The sequence below is a fragment of the Triturus cristatus genome, chromosome 9, assembly GCF_964204655.1.
Source record: "Triturus cristatus chromosome 9, aTriCri1.1, whole genome shotgun sequence".
Classification (NCBI taxonomy): Eukaryota; Metazoa; Chordata; class Amphibia; order Caudata; family Salamandridae; genus Triturus; species Triturus cristatus.
In genome coordinates this window covers 1,154,667,070-1,154,685,339 of record NC_140592.1, presented here as the reverse complement: position 1 = coordinate 1,154,685,339, position 18,270 = coordinate 1,154,667,070, and the positions used below count along the sequence as shown (strand labels likewise).

Here is an 18,270-nt window from a genome sequence, read left to right as displayed (position 1 = left end):
TCAAGACGTCTTAACTCTTGGACTCTATTTCCTCCTCTTTCATTTGCTTTCACTGAATCCAGAACACAAAAACTTAAAAGATTACTGTTCTGATTGTGGTGACTTACAAAATGGCGTGCCATTGGATATTGTTTGTCGCCATGCTTGATGGCGCGTAGATGTTCTAGGATTCTGATTTTCGCTTTGTGAATTGTACTTCCAATGTACATTTTTTGGCAGGGACAGGACAGAGCATAGACTGCAAAATCAGTGTTACATGTTGTATGTTTAAGAATTTTATAAGGTTTTTCAAGAGGTGACAACACACATTCTTTACAGTTTTTACTGTATTTACAAGCTTTACATTTTCTACATGTGTAGAAACCTTGTATTCCTAAAGTGTTTGCTCGTGTAGATTCAATTGCTTTGCACAGTGTATTTTTTAATGAAGCAGCTTTCCTAAAAGTGATTTGTGGGAAAGTCTCAATGTTGCTCGATATGTCTTTATCAGTATGCAAAACTGGCCAGAATTTATTTAGGCTCTTGCGTAATTCATGGGCTTGGTTATTGAAAGTAGTGATGAACCTGATTTTATCCAGTTCATCACTTTTGTTTGCTTTGTCTGCTAATAGTGACTCTCTTGATCTTTTGGCCACCTCAACTTGAGCTTTCGTTATCACTGATTCAGAGTATCCTCTTTCTCTGAATCTTTGAGTCATCACTGTTTCTTCTTTTTTAAAACTTTCAACTGAACTACAATTGCGCTTTGCTCTTAATAGTTCTCCTAGAGGAATACTATTGAGCAATGGTTTTGGGTGACAACTACGGGCATGGAGAAGGCTATTGCCAGCTGTTTTCTTTCGGAAAAGATTGCTTTTTAGACCGTCACTTTCAATGATGAGGGACAGGTCCAAAAATTCAAGGGTAGTATTAGACCACTGGCTTGTGAAGTGAAGGTTAAAACTATTAACATTGAGATTCTCAATGAACTGGTTGGCCTCCAATTCAGTACCGTTCCATACGCAAAAAATGTCATCTATGTATCTCCACCATTTGATGACTTTGTTTCTGAATGCCTCATGTTCGTTAACTACTTTTTCCTCCCAGTACCCCAAATAAAGACCTGCAAAGCAAGGAGCAAAACAGGTCCCCATTGAAGTACCGAGAGATTGTTTGTAGATTTTTCCGTCAAAAATAAAGAAGTTTTGTTTAAGACAAAAAGTCATCATTTCGACCAACATTTCAGTATGGTGGAGATATGAGATGGATCTTTCTTTAAGAAAATGTTTACAAGCTGCAATACCCAAATCGTGCGGAATGCAGGTGTAAAGACTTGTTACATCTAATGAAAGAAGGGAGAATGCCTTCCTCCATTCGAGTTTTTCTAGCTCTCTCAAAAAATGGCCTGTATCTTTAATGTAAGATGGCAATTTAGTCACAAAAGTTTGTAGGAAGTAATCAACGTATTTAGAAGTATTCTCCATGCAGCTACCGTTAGAAGACACAATGGGTCTTCCTGGGGGTGCTGCTGAATTTTTATGAATTTTGGGGAGTAGGTATAACGCTGGTAATTTGGGATGTTTACACAATAAAAAATCATATTCATTCTGTTCAAGTAAGCCCTCAGTTTTCCATTTAAAAAGGCTTGACTGGAACAGTTTTATTGCGTGTTCGTACTCCATCCTATTGCTGCGTTGGTATTTTTCAGAGTCAGACAGTTGTAGCATACCTTCTTTAATGTAGTTGTGTCGAGATTGCACAACGACATTTCCTCCCTTATCTGACTTTTTTATGACGATGGTATTGTCATTTTTTAAGCTATTGATTGCTTCTCTTTGCACATTTGTAATGTTATTCCATCCATTCCACTTTCTCTTAGAAAGCTTCATAAGTTCTTGTGTAACACCTTTTTCAAATACCTCAATGGCATCATTTTTTATTTGTGGCAAAAAAATGGATTTAGGCTTGAAAGGATTGTTAACATTTAAATTCAGGGCAATGTTATCAATACATGCATCAGAAAATGGATTGTCATCATCTGTAGATACTCCTGCTAATACATTAGCGGTGTGCAATAATTCAAGATCGTTAATACTTACAACGCTGGGTGTTGCTCTTTCAGTTCGCACTTCAGATCTAATTTTTGTTGCATACCATTTCTTGATGCGCAATTTTCTTGTGAAATAGAAAAGATCAATGCGACTTTGCGTGTAATTAAAGTTATTTGACGGACAAAAGGTTAATCCAAGGGAAAGTAGTTCTAACTCAGTCATTTAACACACGATCTGATAGGTTGATGACTGTTTTTTTATCCATTATTTCATTTTGCTTTGGCCCCTTGTACGACTTCCCACTGGGCTTTCCGATTCTCTTGGTCTCGATTTGTTTCCTCCTCTTGCGCCTCTGGTTCCTCTTCCACGACCTCGTGTGTTCCCTTGTTTGTTGTTTGTGTGTCTCCCTTTTGCCATTAGGTTGAACTCTGTTAAAATACTGGTTTTTACACCGCTGAATTCCGAGATGTTGGAGACTTCACTACTGGTTGTGGCACTTTCATCGGTGTCCGTCAAATAACTTTAATTACACGCAAAGTCGCATTGATCTTTTCTATTTCACAAGAAAATTGCGCATCAAGAAATGGTATGCAACAAAAATTAGATCTGAAGTGCGAACTGAAAGAGCAACACCCAGCGTTGTAAGTATTAACGATCTTGAATTATTGCACACCGCTAATGTATTAGCAGGAGTATCTACAGATGATGACAATCCATTTTCTGATGCATGTATTGATAACATTGCCCTGAATTTAAATGTTAACAATCCTTTCAAGCCTAAATCCATTTTTTTGCCACAAATAAAAAATGATGCCATTGAGGTATTTGAAAAAGGTGTTACACAAGAACTTATGAAGCTTTCTAAGAGAAAGTGGAATGGATGGAATAACATTACAAATGTGCAAAGAGAAGCAATCAATAGCTTAAAAAATGACAATACCATCGTCATAAAAAAGTCAGATAAGGGTGGAAATGTCGTTGTGCAATCTCGACACAACTACATTAAAGAAGGTATGCTACAACTGTCTGACTCTGAAAAATACCAACGCAGCAATAGGATGGAGTACGAACACGCAATAAAACTGTTCCAGTCAAGCCTTTTTAAATGGAAAACTGAGGGCTTACTTGAACAGAATGAATATGATTTTTTATTGTGTAAACATCCCAAATTACCAGCGTTATACCTACTCCCCAAAATTCATAAAAATCCAGCAGCACCCCCAGGAAGACCCATTGTGTCTTCTAACGGTAGCTGCATGGAGAATACTTCTAAATACGTTGATTACTTCCTACAAACTTTTGTGACTAAATTGCCATCTTACATTAAAGATACAGGCCATTTTTTGAGAGAGCTAGAAAAACTCGAATGGAGGAAGGCATTCTCCCTTCTTTCATTAGATGTAACAAGTCTTTACACCTGCATTCCGCACGATTTGGGTATTGCAGCTTGTAAACATTTTCTTAAAGAAAGATCCATCTCATATCTCCACCATACTGAAATGTTGGTCGAAATGATGACTTTTTGTCTTAAACAAAACTTCTTTATTTTTGACGGAAAAATCTACAAACAATCTCTCGGTACTTCAATGGGGACCTGTTTTGCTCCTTGCTTTGCAGGTCTTTATTTGGGGTACTGGGAGGAAAAAGTAGTTAACGAACATGAGGCATTCAGAAACAAAGTCATCAAATGGTGGAGATACATAGATGACATTTTTTGCGTATGGAACGGTACTGAATTGGAGGCCAACCAGTTCATTGAGAATCTCAATGTTAATAGTTTTAACCTTCACTTCACAAGCCAGTGGTCTAATACTACCCTTGAATTTTTGGACCTGTCCCTCATCATTGAAAGTGACGGTCTAAAAAGCAATCTTTTCCGAAAGAAAACAGCTGGCAATAGCCTTCTCCATGCCCGTAGTTGTCACCCAAAACCATTGCTCAATAGTATTCCTCTAGGAGAACTATTAAGAGCAAAGCGCAATTGTAGTTCAGTTGAAAGTTTTAAAAAAGAAGAAACCGTGATGACTCAAAGATTCAGAGAAAGAGGATACTCTGAATCAGTGATAACGAAAGCTCAAGTTGAGGTGGCCAAAAGATCAAGAGAGTCACTATTAGCAGACAAAGCAAACAAAAGTGATGAACTGGATAAAATCAGGTTCATCACTACTTTCAATAACCAAGCCCATGAATTACGCAAGAGCCTAAATAAATTCTGGCCAGTTTTGCATACTGATAAAGACATATCGAGCAACATTGAGACTTTCCCACAAATCACTTTTAGGAAAGCTGCTTCATTAAAAAATACACTGTGCAAAGCAATTGAATCTACACGAGCAAACACTTTAGGAATACAAGGTTTCTACACATGTAGAAAATGTAAAGCTTGTAAATACAGTAAAAACTGTAAAGAATGTGTGTTGTCACCTCTTGAAAAACCTTATAAAATTCTTAAACATACAACATGTAACACTGATTTTGCAGTCTATGCTCTGTCCTGTCCCTGCCAAAAAATGTACATTGGAAGTACAATTCACAAAGCGAAAATCAGAATCCTAGAACATCTACGCGCCATCAAGCATGGCGACAAACAATATCCAATGGCACGCCATTTTGTAAGTCACCACAATCAGAACAGTAATCTTTTAAGTTTTTGTGTTCTGGATTCAGTGAAAGCAAATGAAAGAGGAGGAAATAGAGTCCAAGAGTTAAGACGTCTTGAATCCAAACTTATTATCCAATATGGTACTCTGGTGCCTACTGGACACAATTGTGACGAGGAATTAGCTGTACACTTAGGGTAGTTTTATACGCACAACTTTTTCCAGCATTTCAGAGAGTTCATTGAGTCTCACATAGGACCAGCTGCCTCGAATTCATATTTTAAAGTAATTAAAGTTTATCATTAGGTTTTAGTGTTTGAGTCAGGTAGTATTTTTTGGTATTTTTTGGTGTGGTTAATTATGTTGTAATTGAAATCTTTATTTTCTCTTTTTTGTTTACAGAATAAAAAGGAGTATGGCTAAAATTTGAAAGAAACGCAAAAATCAAAGTATTTTTTCTAAAAGAATATCCTTTATTAAGCAAAAATTGCCGGTATGGCATTTTGTTGTATTATTATATGTCCATTGTAGCTTTAGACTAGAGGTTTTTTGGATATTATGCTTAATGTATATTCTTTTCTCTTTGGCCCACTGTACTTCTTAATGAATTCAAAATCTGTCATTAGTCTGTATATTTTTTTACACCATTGGTTAATTTTTTCAGATATTGGCCCACTTGGGCATGAAGCGAATTAGTACATAAACAGCATTGTTTGTATTATTGTCACATTTGTGACTTTCGATGCGTTTTGTGACAGCCAATTGTAAAAATTTGTATCACGCCCACTGAGGCAGCTCGGGTGCATGTGTCAATCAAACTTGCCATTAGGCAGACTGTCAATTCATTTATTCATTGTAAATGTGCCAATTGTGATGAATTATGTGTATGTCAAAGCAGCACAATTTTTGGTATTATTGGGTAAATTTAAAGTTTTTGTTGAAAAACAGAGTGATACCGTAAACCACCACCTAGTATTTTCTCTCGTTCAATGAATCTGTAAACCACGTGATGTTTGTTGTTTAAAATACTGCCTGTGCTCAGGACACTTCACTCGTGAGCAAGGGATTTTCATCCCGAAACGCGTTGAGTCGGTCGTTTGGTAAATTGCTCCCAATAAAAGAACTGTGGTGAAGCTGAAGAGTGTTCGTGGTTGCCAAGTTTGTCCAGGTACGAAGTACGGAAGGATAACGGCGTTTTTGCAATTTTAGAGGATTGCCACCTCGCCACGAGCCGCCATCGAAAGTGAGTGAGGGGGGAGGCTAACAACAGCAGATGCTGTTTCTTGCGGTTTAAATATAGATATATATATATATATATATATATATATAATTGTTGGACTCTGCCCTTCTGGCAGGTTCACGCCTAAACTTTTTGCTTTTTATTGTGACCTGGTGTTAGTGATTTTTGGCTTCTGCGCACTTTACCCCTGTGTCCCAGGGTAAAGTGCGTGCGTGTAGTGAGGTTGGCCTGCTCTCCCATAGGAATGCATGGGGGAATGTATGTGTCCCTGGTAGTTCCTGATGCGTGGGGAGTGCAGGTGCGAGTTTGGTATGTGCGGACTCGTGTGATGAAATGCTGTGCGGCGTTAATGTACCTAGTGTCGAAGTGCCACTTCTAGAAGTTGGCATTTCTATGTGCAGTGTGAGATGAGTGCCTTGTCTGGAGATTGGCTGGCTGAGGTCATGTGATGGGCTAGGGATTCCCCAGAGTCCGGATGGGTCTGCCCCAGTGGTGAGTGGAGAGATCTGCATGTTGATGAGTGGGAGGAGTACACCTGGGACCTGAATAGGGCTGGGCTTTCCCCCACACAATGCTGGCTCCACCCTCTGTGGTGCGTCTAATGTCCCTGGCCTGTCCTGTGAATAGGGAGAGGGGCTGAGCAAAACAAAGTGCTCAGGAACCAGTTGCATCCGGTTCGCCCCTTCCCTGCACCTTTGGAGACAAAGGATTTGGTGTATAAAAGAGGGGCTGTGACCCCATGAAAATGTTCTTGACTTGAAACAACCAGGGGAAGGCTTGCCTCCCTGGGTCCTGCCCAGCCCCTGGATGCTTGATGGACTCTTTGGACCTGTTGCTTTGTTCTTGTTTTTGCCAAGGTTTGGATACTGCCTTGGAGCCTGGGGGCTGAGCAGCGGGGCGCTGCGGCCCTTGCCGAGGGCATTTCGCTGTGATGATATGCAGGAGCCCACCCTGCGTCTCTGCGTGCCATTTCCGTTGATTTGCGGGAGCCCACCCCGCATGGCCACCTAGTTTTGTATTTTGTTCGCAGGAGCCCACCCTGCTTTGTACCCTAATTTAGAGGAAGCCTACTCCTCGCTAGAGAGACCGCTGCCGCCGTGATCCGCGGCCCGCCTGGCTGTGGGCGGGGCCTGCGGACGGAAGCGGAAGTAACCGGGCCTCCCTTGCGCTGCTGGGAGATCCGGTTATTGCAAAAGCCAGACGGGAGCCCACCCCGCACTGGCGACCGAAGTAGGACTCCAGGCGGGAGCCCACCCCGTGCTGGACTGCGCCGAGCGACGAGGAGTCCCGCGTCGAAAGAGAGGCAGGGCCCCCATGCGAGAGAGAGCCCCGCGGTGGCGGTTGACGGAAGAGAAGTCCCGGGTCCCAGGAGGGGGCCCGGGTGAAGTGCGGAGGAGTGCCCCATCAGCCCCGGTAATGAGGGCTGGGCGGGATCCGGTGCCGGCAACTTCTTGAGCGGCCCTGCCTACCAGAGGGCTGCTCCAACGCTGGGTGCCAGTTCCTCGTGTGGGGGCATGTTGTTTTGAGCGCCAGGGCTGCTCCAACGATGGGGCTAAGGATATTTAAAAGTCCCGAGTGGGTGGCGAGTGAGGCACGGAGGCAGTTCTGAGCAGCCCCCGCCTGATAGGGGGGCTGCTCCAACGTGGGGGCAACATTTGTTTTAAAAAGGCCTGTGCCCCTGCCTTGGCCATTTCCTACAGCTGCCCCAGTTGGCTAGAGGGCAGCTGCAACAGTTGGCACAGTGTAAATGATGTGATTATCATCTAATGTGTTTGGTATAATACAAAGGATATTTTTAAATATAACCTTGTGTGGAGTTTCTTTTGTGGTGGGCCTAGGGTGTTGTTGCTGTGTGCGCGCGCAAACGCTTTACACATTGCCTCCGGGATAAGCCTGACTGCTCGTGCCAAGCTACCAAGGGGGTGAGCAGGGGTTATCTTTGACGTGTAACTCCCCAGCCCTGACTAGAGTGGTGGTTTCTGCCTGGCTTTGGCGCAAGCCCTAGCCAACCAGAAATCCCATTTCTAACAATAATGTAGTAATTGAAAATAAAAAAAGCAGCAATCTCTGGGTTGTGGGGGTGGGCACGTAGTGTTGGAGGGGTGAGGAGGCACTGGGAAATTAGAACGGTTATTTTATTTTTTTTAAACAGATCTCGTATATAAATGTGATTTGGGAGTGGGTGGGACAGTACAAAATCTGAATCCGAGGGCGTCAAGGGCAAGCAAGAAACGGCACACGACCATTTAATGGAAACAATAGTGCGCCAAATACACGATAAATAAAGCAAAGAGTAAGGGGGCATGTAACAGACAGTCTGCACGGAAGTTAATACACACCCAAAGACGGGACAACAAGCAGCGTTTTATGAATGGAAAGAAAGCAATTTTGACAGGCACAGGAAGGAACAAATAGAAAGCGATGGGCGTGGTCTATGGTCCCAGACTGGATACAGCATGCTTCTAGGCTTGACCTAAACAGTTGGAAACGGATGTTGTTGCACTGGGGTGAGTGATATATGGCTATGGCGAGGTCATCCAACAGCATGTCTGGTGTTGTTACAAAGCCATGGAACTTTGGAAGTTCCAGATCCAGTGTGACACCTGGGATTTATTTAACGTGGATGAACGAAAGTTATCAAAGGTAAGTACACTTTTGTTCCATTTCTAGTACACTATCTCACTTGAATTGTATCAAAAATGGTGAATATGAACTAAAGTTTAGGCAACTATCAATTGCTAAAAATGTTATAATATGCAACGGTCTATTTGTTCAACCAATGCTTTAAGCTCTTATATGTTTTCACAACATTTTTACAGAGTACTGTTGTTTTTGCCATATCATTTATTGTATAGAATTAAAAAAAAATATTTGCGTACTTTTGAGAGAGCCCATGGCTCGACACGCCAGAATCGATCAATCTGGAAATTGTGAAAGTCACTACTCACCGAGCGCATCTCAAGGGGTACAGGGGGCGGGGGGGTTGCACTCGGCTTCGTCTCATCCGAAGAACCAGGTCTCCAGGATCTTCTTGAAGGCTTGCAGTGTGGGGGTTTGTCTGATGCTGAGAGGGAGGAGGGAGTTTATTCCAGGTCCTGGCTGCGATATAGGAGAAGGATCGACCTCCCGCTCTGCGGTTGTGTGGGATTTCGGCCAGGGCAAGATCAGCAGATCGGAGGCTTCTCTTGGGTGCATAGGAGATTCTTTTGTTGAGGTATTGGGGTCCGATGGTGTGAAGGGACTTGTAGGTTTGAATGAGGAACTTGAAGGTCACTCTCTTTTGGACGGGGAGCCAGTGGTGTTATCGTAGGCGTTTGGAGATGCGGTGTTGTCGTAGGATACCGAGGAGCAGTCGAGCTGCGGCATTCTGGAGTTTGAGGAATAGAGATTTGTTTATTCCAGCGTAGAGGGTGTTCCCGTAGTCCAGTTTGCTGGTTATGAGTGTGTGGGTGACAATCCTTCTGGATTCAGGGGGAATCCATTTGAAGGTCTTGCCCCGGATGTGGAGGTTGTTTAAGCATGTGGAGGGTACGGAGTTGATCTGTCGGTGCATGGTGAGAGAGGAGTCGAGAATGATGCAGAGGTTGCAAGCGTGGTCTGTGGGTGCGGAAGTTCAACGAGGGCGGTGGGCCACAAAGTGTTGTCCCATGCTGAGGGGGTGGATCTGAGCACGAGGACTTCTGTTTTCTCTCAGTTGAGCTTTAGGCAGTTGTTGCTCATCCAGGAGGTGTCGTCTTTCATACCTTCCTAGAAGTTGTCTGGTGACTTCTGGTTCGTTGGTGAGGGAGAGGATGAGCTGGGTGTCGTCGGCTTAGGATACTATGCTGAGTCCGTATTTTCTGACGATGGTGGTTAGAGGCGTCATGTAGATGTTAAATGGGGATCCTTGGGGTACTCCGCAGCTGATTTTTGTGGGTTCGGAAAGGAAGGGTGGGAGTCTGATTCTTTGGGCTCAGCCAGTGAGGAAGGAGCAAATCCAGTCAAGGGCAGTTCCCCGGATGCCAGCGTCTTGGAGTCTGGCAATAAGCGTGCGGTGGGAGAGGGTGTCGAAGGCTGATGAGGGGTGCCGTGTGGCCCTGGTTCAGGAGGGTGCGGATGTCATCCGTGGCAGCTAGGAGGGTGGTTTCGGTGCTGTGGTTGCTGCGGAATCCGGTTTGGGCAGAGTCTAGAATTGAGTTGGCTTCTATGAAGTTAGTGTGCTGGTTGTTGACAACCTTCTCTGTGATTTTCGCTGCAAAGGGAAGGAGAGAGATGGGTCGGTAGTTCTTGAGGTCCGTTGGATCTGCGGTGGGCTTCTTGAGGAGGGGCTTGACCTCTGTGCATTTCCAGTCGTCGGGGAAAGTGCCTGTTTCGAGGGAGCAGTTTATGGTACGTCATAGTTTGGGTGCAAAGGTGGCGGCGGCTCTGTGGAAGATGTGTGGCGGACAGGGGTCAGTGGGTGCTCCAGAGTGTATACTTCTCATGGTCTTGGCGGTGTCTTCTGTGGTGGTGGGGGTCGGCTGGGTTGCGTTGTCGGGTGGAGGTGCAGGTTTTGTTCGTTGAAGTTGTTGTATAGAGTTCTGATCTGGAGGTGGAAGTAGGAGCCGAGTTTGTTGCAGAGGTCTTGGAAGGGAGAAACGTCGGGGGATTCTCTGGGGGTTTGGTGAATTCTTGAGTGATGCTGAAGAGTTCCTTAGAGTTGTGGGAGTTGGTGAGTATTATGTTCTGGATGAAGCTCTTCTTTCTTCTGATGAGTTGGTGGTGTAATGTCATGGTGGTCTTGTAGGCGGAGCATGCTCCGGGGGTTTTGCTGTTCCTCCAAGTTTTCTCTAGTCGTCTACACATGTGCTTGGATCCTCGGAGGTCGGTGGTGAAGCAAGTTGCCTTTGTGGTGCTCTTTCAGTCGGAGTTCCGGAGGGGGGCGAGAGTGTCTGCGCAGTCGGAGATCCATCTGTGGAGTGCGTCCGTCGTCTGCGGAATTGGCGTCTGTTGTGGTGGGGGGAGGAGAGCGGTTGAGGGCGGAGTTGACGTGCTCCTCGGTGATCTTGCTCCAGTTCATGCTCGGTGGCCGAGGCGTGGGCCTGTGTACGGTAGGTTTGGAGAAGAAGTGGCTGCATTGGTGGTCTGTCCAGATGGGTTGGGTGGTGTGGCTGAATAGAGTGCTGTGTCCTCTGGTGAAGATGGGTTCAAGGGTGTGTCCTGCCTTGTGGGTGGGGGGTAGAGACATGTAGGCTACAAAAAGGACTAAATGGGTGGCAATACTGCCATTGGTTAGAAACAGACAAGGACTGGGTGGGTGTCGTGTCACTAGAATCCAAATGGCTAAAAGGCGTTTTTACTTTGACCTGTAGGAGTGACTTCGCGTGGAGTGTGATATAGATTTGCTTCAGATTCCTATTTAGAAGTAAAAAGGTTAGTGGCAAGTTGTAAAATGAGTCTGGCGAGGATGTCGTACAATTCGGTCTATATGATCATCCATAGGGCTCCACCTTTACAACTTATGTAACTCATTGAGAAATGTAATGTTTATTAGAGCGACACTTATTAATGCAGGCATCACTAACACTGTAATTTTTCCTTTTTGCAGAGAGGCAAGGCGCGAGGAGCATGTTAAGGGAAGGAAAGCTAAAAAGGATGAAGCGATTGGTACGCGTAGAGGAATAATTATGACCTAATGTTTTGTGCTGCATTTTCACTTTGATCTTGTTGTGATCCGATCACATGTACATTGTGTCCTTAATTGGTGGTACTTGTAAATATTTTATTGTTTTGAGTATTAACTCTGTGTCACTTAATGCAATTCTTATCTAAATCTGACGGCTACGTAGAATAAACAGGTAGATTTTAAACAAGTGATGCGTTTTAAGAACACTTAGTCTTAACATTGTTTAAAAAAAAAAAAAATAATACTACTTTTTGCCTATAAATAGTTTGAAGTGTAAAACAACGTTGTACTTGGACCAACAGATAGTTTTTACCAAAAGCCTGCGCATAATTTCACCGACCAGATAAAATCTTATAATTTTGTATGCTGTTAATAAACAGTTTTTTGTATTTAAACATGTGTATGAGCAGTATTTTCCGGAACAATTTAGCTGTACATGTCACTGTCTTTTTGTTGGAATCGTTAATACATTTGTGTGTTATCATCTCGACTTATCTGATAGAGACTTCTAGCTGCAGATTCCTTACCTTTTAATTCCCAGACGTCCGGCAGGATCCGGAAACTTTTGCTGAGCAATATCCCTAGCGCACGGTGTCGGGTGGCTCCATTCACTTACGCATGACGTCCATGTCAGCAGCATTGGTTATGATGTCGTAGAGCCCATATAGGCGCCCCCAGGTGCACAGACGTCAGTTCTTTTCTTTCCGTGGCAAGTTAAGAGCTGATCTGGGAAGAGCTACCTCTTTGCCTCTTTTTGGCAGGCTTTTTCTTGACTTTTTGTTTTTTCACTTTGTGTGCGAGGGATGTCTTCGGGGAAGACAGGGTTCAAGCCGTGCGGTGCTTGTCACCGCTGTAGGAGAGTAGGGTCTGCTTCCTATGGTCACCCCCACTTTTTGCTTTTGCTTCACTGGTTTTCGACTTAGATGTGGCTGTGGGCCTGCTAATCAGACCCACAGCCCAGCTGTTCTCTCTCTAAATTCACACTATGTACTTTAGGTACATAACCCAATTGGTGAGGATCACCTTATAGGGCCCTGTACAGTGTACCTTAGGTACCCAGGGCATGGGTGTACCCTAGGCCTACCAGGGGCTGCAGCATGTATTATACCACCCTTGGCTGGCCTCCCATCATGACACAACTGGCTGATCACTCAGCTGTGGCAAGGTCGTGTAATCACCCCTTGCTTAGGTATAGTATTCCTATACCTACCTTATATATAGACACATGGGTAACCTTTCAGTCACTCCTATGGCAGGCCTTAACAATCCTGAAGGCAGAGTGCTTGGTAACATGTGAGATGGTGCTCTAGCATGAGCTGAGCCTGTCTGCAGCTTTCGGAACCATGTCCTTATAGCTGTTCTATAATATCGCCTACCGTATACTCTTAAAGTGCCTTATAATCCTTGCGGTTATGGTAACTATAGTTTGGCTTTATCAAAACATGTCGTGTAAGGTGTCTAACACTTTGGAATACTACCCCCACACCATTGCTGGCGGTGAGGATAGTATTCCTCCCTTCTAGAGGGAGAAGACATGTTGAAGACCTACTACCCGGTTAAAGTTAACCAGAGCCCCAGCATCACAAAATGGATGCTGCTGCCACAGACACAAGTCTGACCTGCTGCTGCTGGGAGTCCTTCCAGCGAGGGAGGCTTGGACAATAGGTTTCCTGCCTTGGGAGGTGCTAGCACCACCCTAGACAGGGCTTAGTGTATTGAGGCAGGGAGGGATGAAAGAAACGAGACACTGCCTGGGGCACACAAGGTGTCCCATGCATAGTCCGGTACAAACCGGTGCTGTGGCACTCCAGCCCCAGTCCTGGCGCGAAACTGGACAAAGGGAAGGGGGTGTAACCACCCCCCTCCCTGGTCCCACCCATAGGAGGGACCTAGCAGGTAACCCAGCCCCCCAGATTAGTATAAGAGTCGGAGCTGAGTCCCTAGGACTTTGGATTATCCTGAATTGAAACTAGACACAAAACTCTCGACCTTCGACATTCGACAAGAAGACTGAAGAATCTCCCTTGTGGCCAAGGAGTGGCCACCCTGTGCAAACAGGCACCAACAAGCGACATGCCGTTTGCTTTGCCCAAGTTCTACGAGGAACCGACTGCAGAGCCCGACCAGCGCCTTGACCTCCAGACTTCTCTGACCCTGATCCACATCCACAGCCAAGCTGAGATCCGTGGAGGTGACGAGAGACGTGGGACCGGCTCCCTGGGAAAATTGGCGAGTAGCTTCCAGCGCAGCTTCTGAGGCATCCTCAAAGTTGTGCTCTGGGGATTGAGAAGCCCCAACCCCGAGCACCATCTGCACCGAAGATCAGCCCTCCACACTCCACGAGTTCTGCGTGGGGCCCTTCTGCATTTTCCTGCTCGACGCGTCTGTCCGGTTGCTTGCCCGTTGGCTAGTAGCCTCAGTGACGACGAACCCTTAACTTTCCACTGCTGGTTTGGCTCCTCCAGACTGGCCCTTGCTTCCCTGTGAAAGAGAAGCACCTCAGACCTTCCTGGTCTGCACCTGAAGCGAATTTCCCATTTCCGCGTGGGTTGCCTTTGCCGAGGCTTGTTGACTCCTATCGGGACGTCGACTCCGCCATCAGCAAGATCCTTCGTGGGACAGCTCGTACCCTGGTTCTGGTCGTCCTCGACGCCTCCTGGTCCACGCAACTGCAGAGACCAGCTTCAAGACATCACCTGTGTTCTGCACGACATCGCCTGGTTCCTTCCTGGTTCCACACGGTCACTGGCTAGTGACCCAGACTTTGTCCCCTCTGCTTGCAGGTGTTCTTCCTTCAAGATCCACCCTTGGATCCACCGGACATCTTCCTCCTGGCCGCCTGCCAGCATCTGTTCTTCAGGCATCCATAGGATCCAGCGACGACACCCGACACATCTTCACACCTATGCACCAGTCTCCTGTGGGTGAGGTAACGCGAGTACTCCGGTGCTCCAGTGGATATTGACTATCCAAGTGTCTAAGTCTCTAGTTGCTTCCTCCTAGTTACTTCGGAAGTGTCCTTATTCTTCCTATTTCTAATTGCTACATTCCCATTGACTTTAATGTAACACGCCTCCCGTGGGCCTCCCACTTCCTAACTATTGGTAGAGTAGTGTAGCCCCAGCGATGCCCTAGGCCTACTCCCTGTTCGTGACGTGGTACTTGTACCACTTTCTTAGTATATGGTTTGCGTGGCCCCTGGGCCTAACTGTATTTTTCCTGTGTAACTTAACGTATGCTACTTAAGAAATTGTTGTGCTTAGACCTCTGAACTCATAAAGAGTGCTGAGGGTATATGTTAGACTAAATACATTCTAATTTTATATGTTCGAGGCATGTGGGCTGCTGAATTCATATCTGTGCATAGATCGCCGCCTAGTGTTGGGTCCGGATGTTTGCACGTTGTTGTCCTGGAAGAGTCTTCGAAGTATCCTTGGATAGGTGACTCCTCCCCTGGACTACAGTGCGCATGGGCATCCTCTCCATCCTCAGATTGTTTTTTTCCGCCATTGGGTTCGGATGTGCTATCTTAGCTCAAGTTAGGAAAATACTTTTTCGAGGCCAAAAGGCCTTTAGTTCGCGTCGGTACTGTTTATCGATCGGGTTTCGATAGAATTTGTTAGTTTACTAACTTTCAGCACCGACTGCTTTCGCATTTACCTGTCCATCGACGACTTCGACGATGGAATCCAGGACGCCATTCAAAAGGTGTCCGGTATGCAAGGCGAAGTACCCACACATCGACGTCCATCCGGTGTGCAACAAATGCCTTTCGCCGGACCACGACGAATCAACATGCATGGCCTGTGCCCGGTTCCGCTCGAAGAAGACTCTGCGGAATCGACGAGCGGCGAGACTCGAGGCGCAGCACGCGGCGCCGGCCCCGACAGACATCTTCGGCGAGGCCGAGGACGTCGAGGAATTGGAAGTCTTGCCCTCCAGTCCCGTTTCCGAACACGAACCCGGATCGGACGAGGAAGACGAGTCACTCTTCCACAGAGGTGAAGACGACACCGAGGTAGGAGACGACGAGGAGGCCTTCGGGGCCGAAGAAAGTAGCTCCAATGATGAACAAGGCCTACCTGTTCAAACCGTTCAAACACCAGTGCCACAGCCTATGGCTCCGGTCGAGGGATCGCCTTCGGGCCTTACCCGAGACCCATCCCGCAGTTCTTCGGCCCCGCCCTCGGGCCCGGCCTCGGACGTTCAGCGGCAGCCATTACTACATAACCAGGCTGGTTTCCCTATCACAAAACCGAAACCGAAAGCTGCTCAGGTTCCACCGAAACCGAAACTGAAAGTAGCGCTGGTCGGATCGAGGCCTTCGACGCCAGCGCACCGCGTCGGCACCGACCGCACCAAGAGGGACTTCGGTGCCGAACTTGAGGCGGGCGACGTTGGAGTCGACAAACGGAAAAAAGCCATCGGCACCGACAAACCTGCTCGGCTACCGGCACCGACGACACCAAGGGCCGTACCGCCTGCTGTGTCTCACATCGCTCCCTCGACGACACCTAAGCCTCAGGTATCGAAGACTTCGACGGTGATCTCTTCACCCCGACTCGATGACCCGCCGGCACCGAAAAAATCTACGGCCGCCTCTACGAGCCTGGCCGGTGCCAAGGCCTCGAAGGCGCCCCAAGTACGACCTGGTGTGACGCAAGGCAGCAAAACCACACCTGTCCTCAAGGACACGTCGGGCTCCGGTTCGGTCGGAGCTCCCGCAGCCTCTTCGGTGCCGACCAACATTACCTTCGGCTTGCCTCCGTCAACAATCCCAAAAATGTTCCAACTCAGGACACGGGTCACCCAACCTACGGTCACACCTGCTGAGACGTCTCCAGCACGTATCATCGACGCCGGCACTGGCAGAATGATTCTCCAGGACCGAAGGATAACTTCGGAGCCGCCATTGGACCCTTTCAGGATCCCACTAAAAAGGAAGTTGCCTGCAGAATCGGAACCTCTCCTTTATGAACCCTTCCATTCATCCTACCAGGATCCACACCGGTTCTCCCCCACACGCTCCGATACAGACGCATTGGAGGACTACATGGCTGACCAAGTCCCCTACCATGTAGACACGGACCCTGATGACCAGCAGGACCCTGATCAAACTTGGGGCGACCCTGCAGACTCCAGTGCACCTCTCGATGCACAGGATCCACAACTCTATGGGGCAAAGACATCTCCTACGGAGGATACTGCAGCGTTCAATGCTCTTATCGAACGTGCTGCCAATAACCATGGGGTGCAGCTTCACTCTGATACCATCGAAGATGACTTTCTAATGGACACCTTTGCATCCTCAGAAAGACATGTAAAGACTCTGCCAATGTTGAAGGGGGTCCTCAAACCAGCCAAGGACATTTTCAAAGAACCCACCAGGGCACGAGTGATAAACCCCAGGATTGATAAAAAATACAGATCAGCGCCTGGGGATCCTACTTACATCAGAGGACAATTACCACTCGACTCCATCGTCGTAGCGAATGCACGCAAGAGGGCACACTCGCAAACAACAGGTGACGCTCCTCCCCCGGACAAAGAGTCCAAGGTGTTAGAAACCTCTGGCAAGCGAGTTGCCGCCCAAGCTGCCAACATATGGCGCATAGCCAACACTCAGGCGCTCCTTGCTCGCTATGATAGAGCGCACTATGACACACTTGAGCAAATATTCCAACATCTCCCTGACCAGTTCAAGGAAGGCGCAGAAATGCTCATCAGAGAAGGACAGCTACTAACGAACGCTTCCATCAAATGCGCACTAGATGTTGCAGACACGGCTGCCAGAGCCATAAACACAAGCGTCATGTTGCGACGACATGCCTGGCTACGGATCTCAGGATTCAAGCCTGAGGTACAAAACAATATACTGAACCAGCCCGTCAACCCCGACTATTTATTCGGGCCAGAGGTTGACACCACCCTCGAAAAGATAAAAAAGGATACGGACACTGCAAAGTCCATGGGCGCACTACAAACTCAGTCCTTTCGGAGCGGCTCCTTTCGTCGCCCCGGAAACAAGGGAGCAGGTAGAGGACAGGGGTCACAACAAACATATAACAAAGGCAATACACAGACCACCTATGATAAAAACACCCGAGGTGGATATCGTGGCTCCAGCACAAAGGGCAGAGGACGCGGCTACGGCAACACCAGGTCCTCCCCCAAGAACAAGCAGTGACGCCCTCTCCCTTCCTCCCGACCACATAACACCTGTCGGGGGAAGGCTACAAAGGTTCCTGTCCACGTGGAATTCCATCACCACGGACAGGTGGGTCAAAGATATTATAAAATACGGTTACTGTCTGGAGTTAACCTCCACTCCACCCACAATACCACCAAGAAGCCGTCCTATGTCCTCAGAGCACTTAACGCTCTTACAGCAAGAAGTGCAAAGTATGCTTCTAAAAGGCGCTATAGAGGTCGTACCCATCCACGAGCAGGGTGCGGGAGTGTACTCCCTCTACTTCTTAATTCCAAAAAAGGACGGGTCGCTCAGACCTATATTGGACCTGAGACCCCTGAACCAGTACATTCTTTCAGAGCACTTTCATATGCTCACTCTACAGCAAGTCCTTCCGCTTCTCAAGCAGGGAGACTTCCTAGCCACACTGGACCTCAAGGATGCGTACTTTCACATACCCATCCACCCCTCACACAAAAAATACCTCCGGTTCACTGTTCAGGGGCAGCACTATCAGTTCAAAGTCCTTCCCTTCGGCGTGACGACAGCGCCCAGGGTTTTCACCA

General features: G+C 46.9%; 1 protein-coding gene across 2 annotated transcripts in view; it reads left to right on the top strand.

Moving 5' to 3' along the window:
* NUSAP1 (nucleolar and spindle associated protein 1) overlaps positions 1–11,909 on the top strand; it is a 406,214-nt gene extending 394,305 nt beyond the window's left edge. For both annotated transcript variants that reach the window (XM_085627119.1, XM_085627118.1), the window contains one exon: positions 11,437–11,909. In XM_085627119.1, coding sequence (XP_085483245.1) covers positions 11,437–11,524 — 88 coding nt within the window. In that variant the 3' untranslated portion in view covers positions 11,525–11,909. The remainder of the gene's footprint in view (positions 1–11,436) is intronic.
* The last annotated feature ends 6,361 nt before the right edge of the window (positions 11,910–18,270 follow it).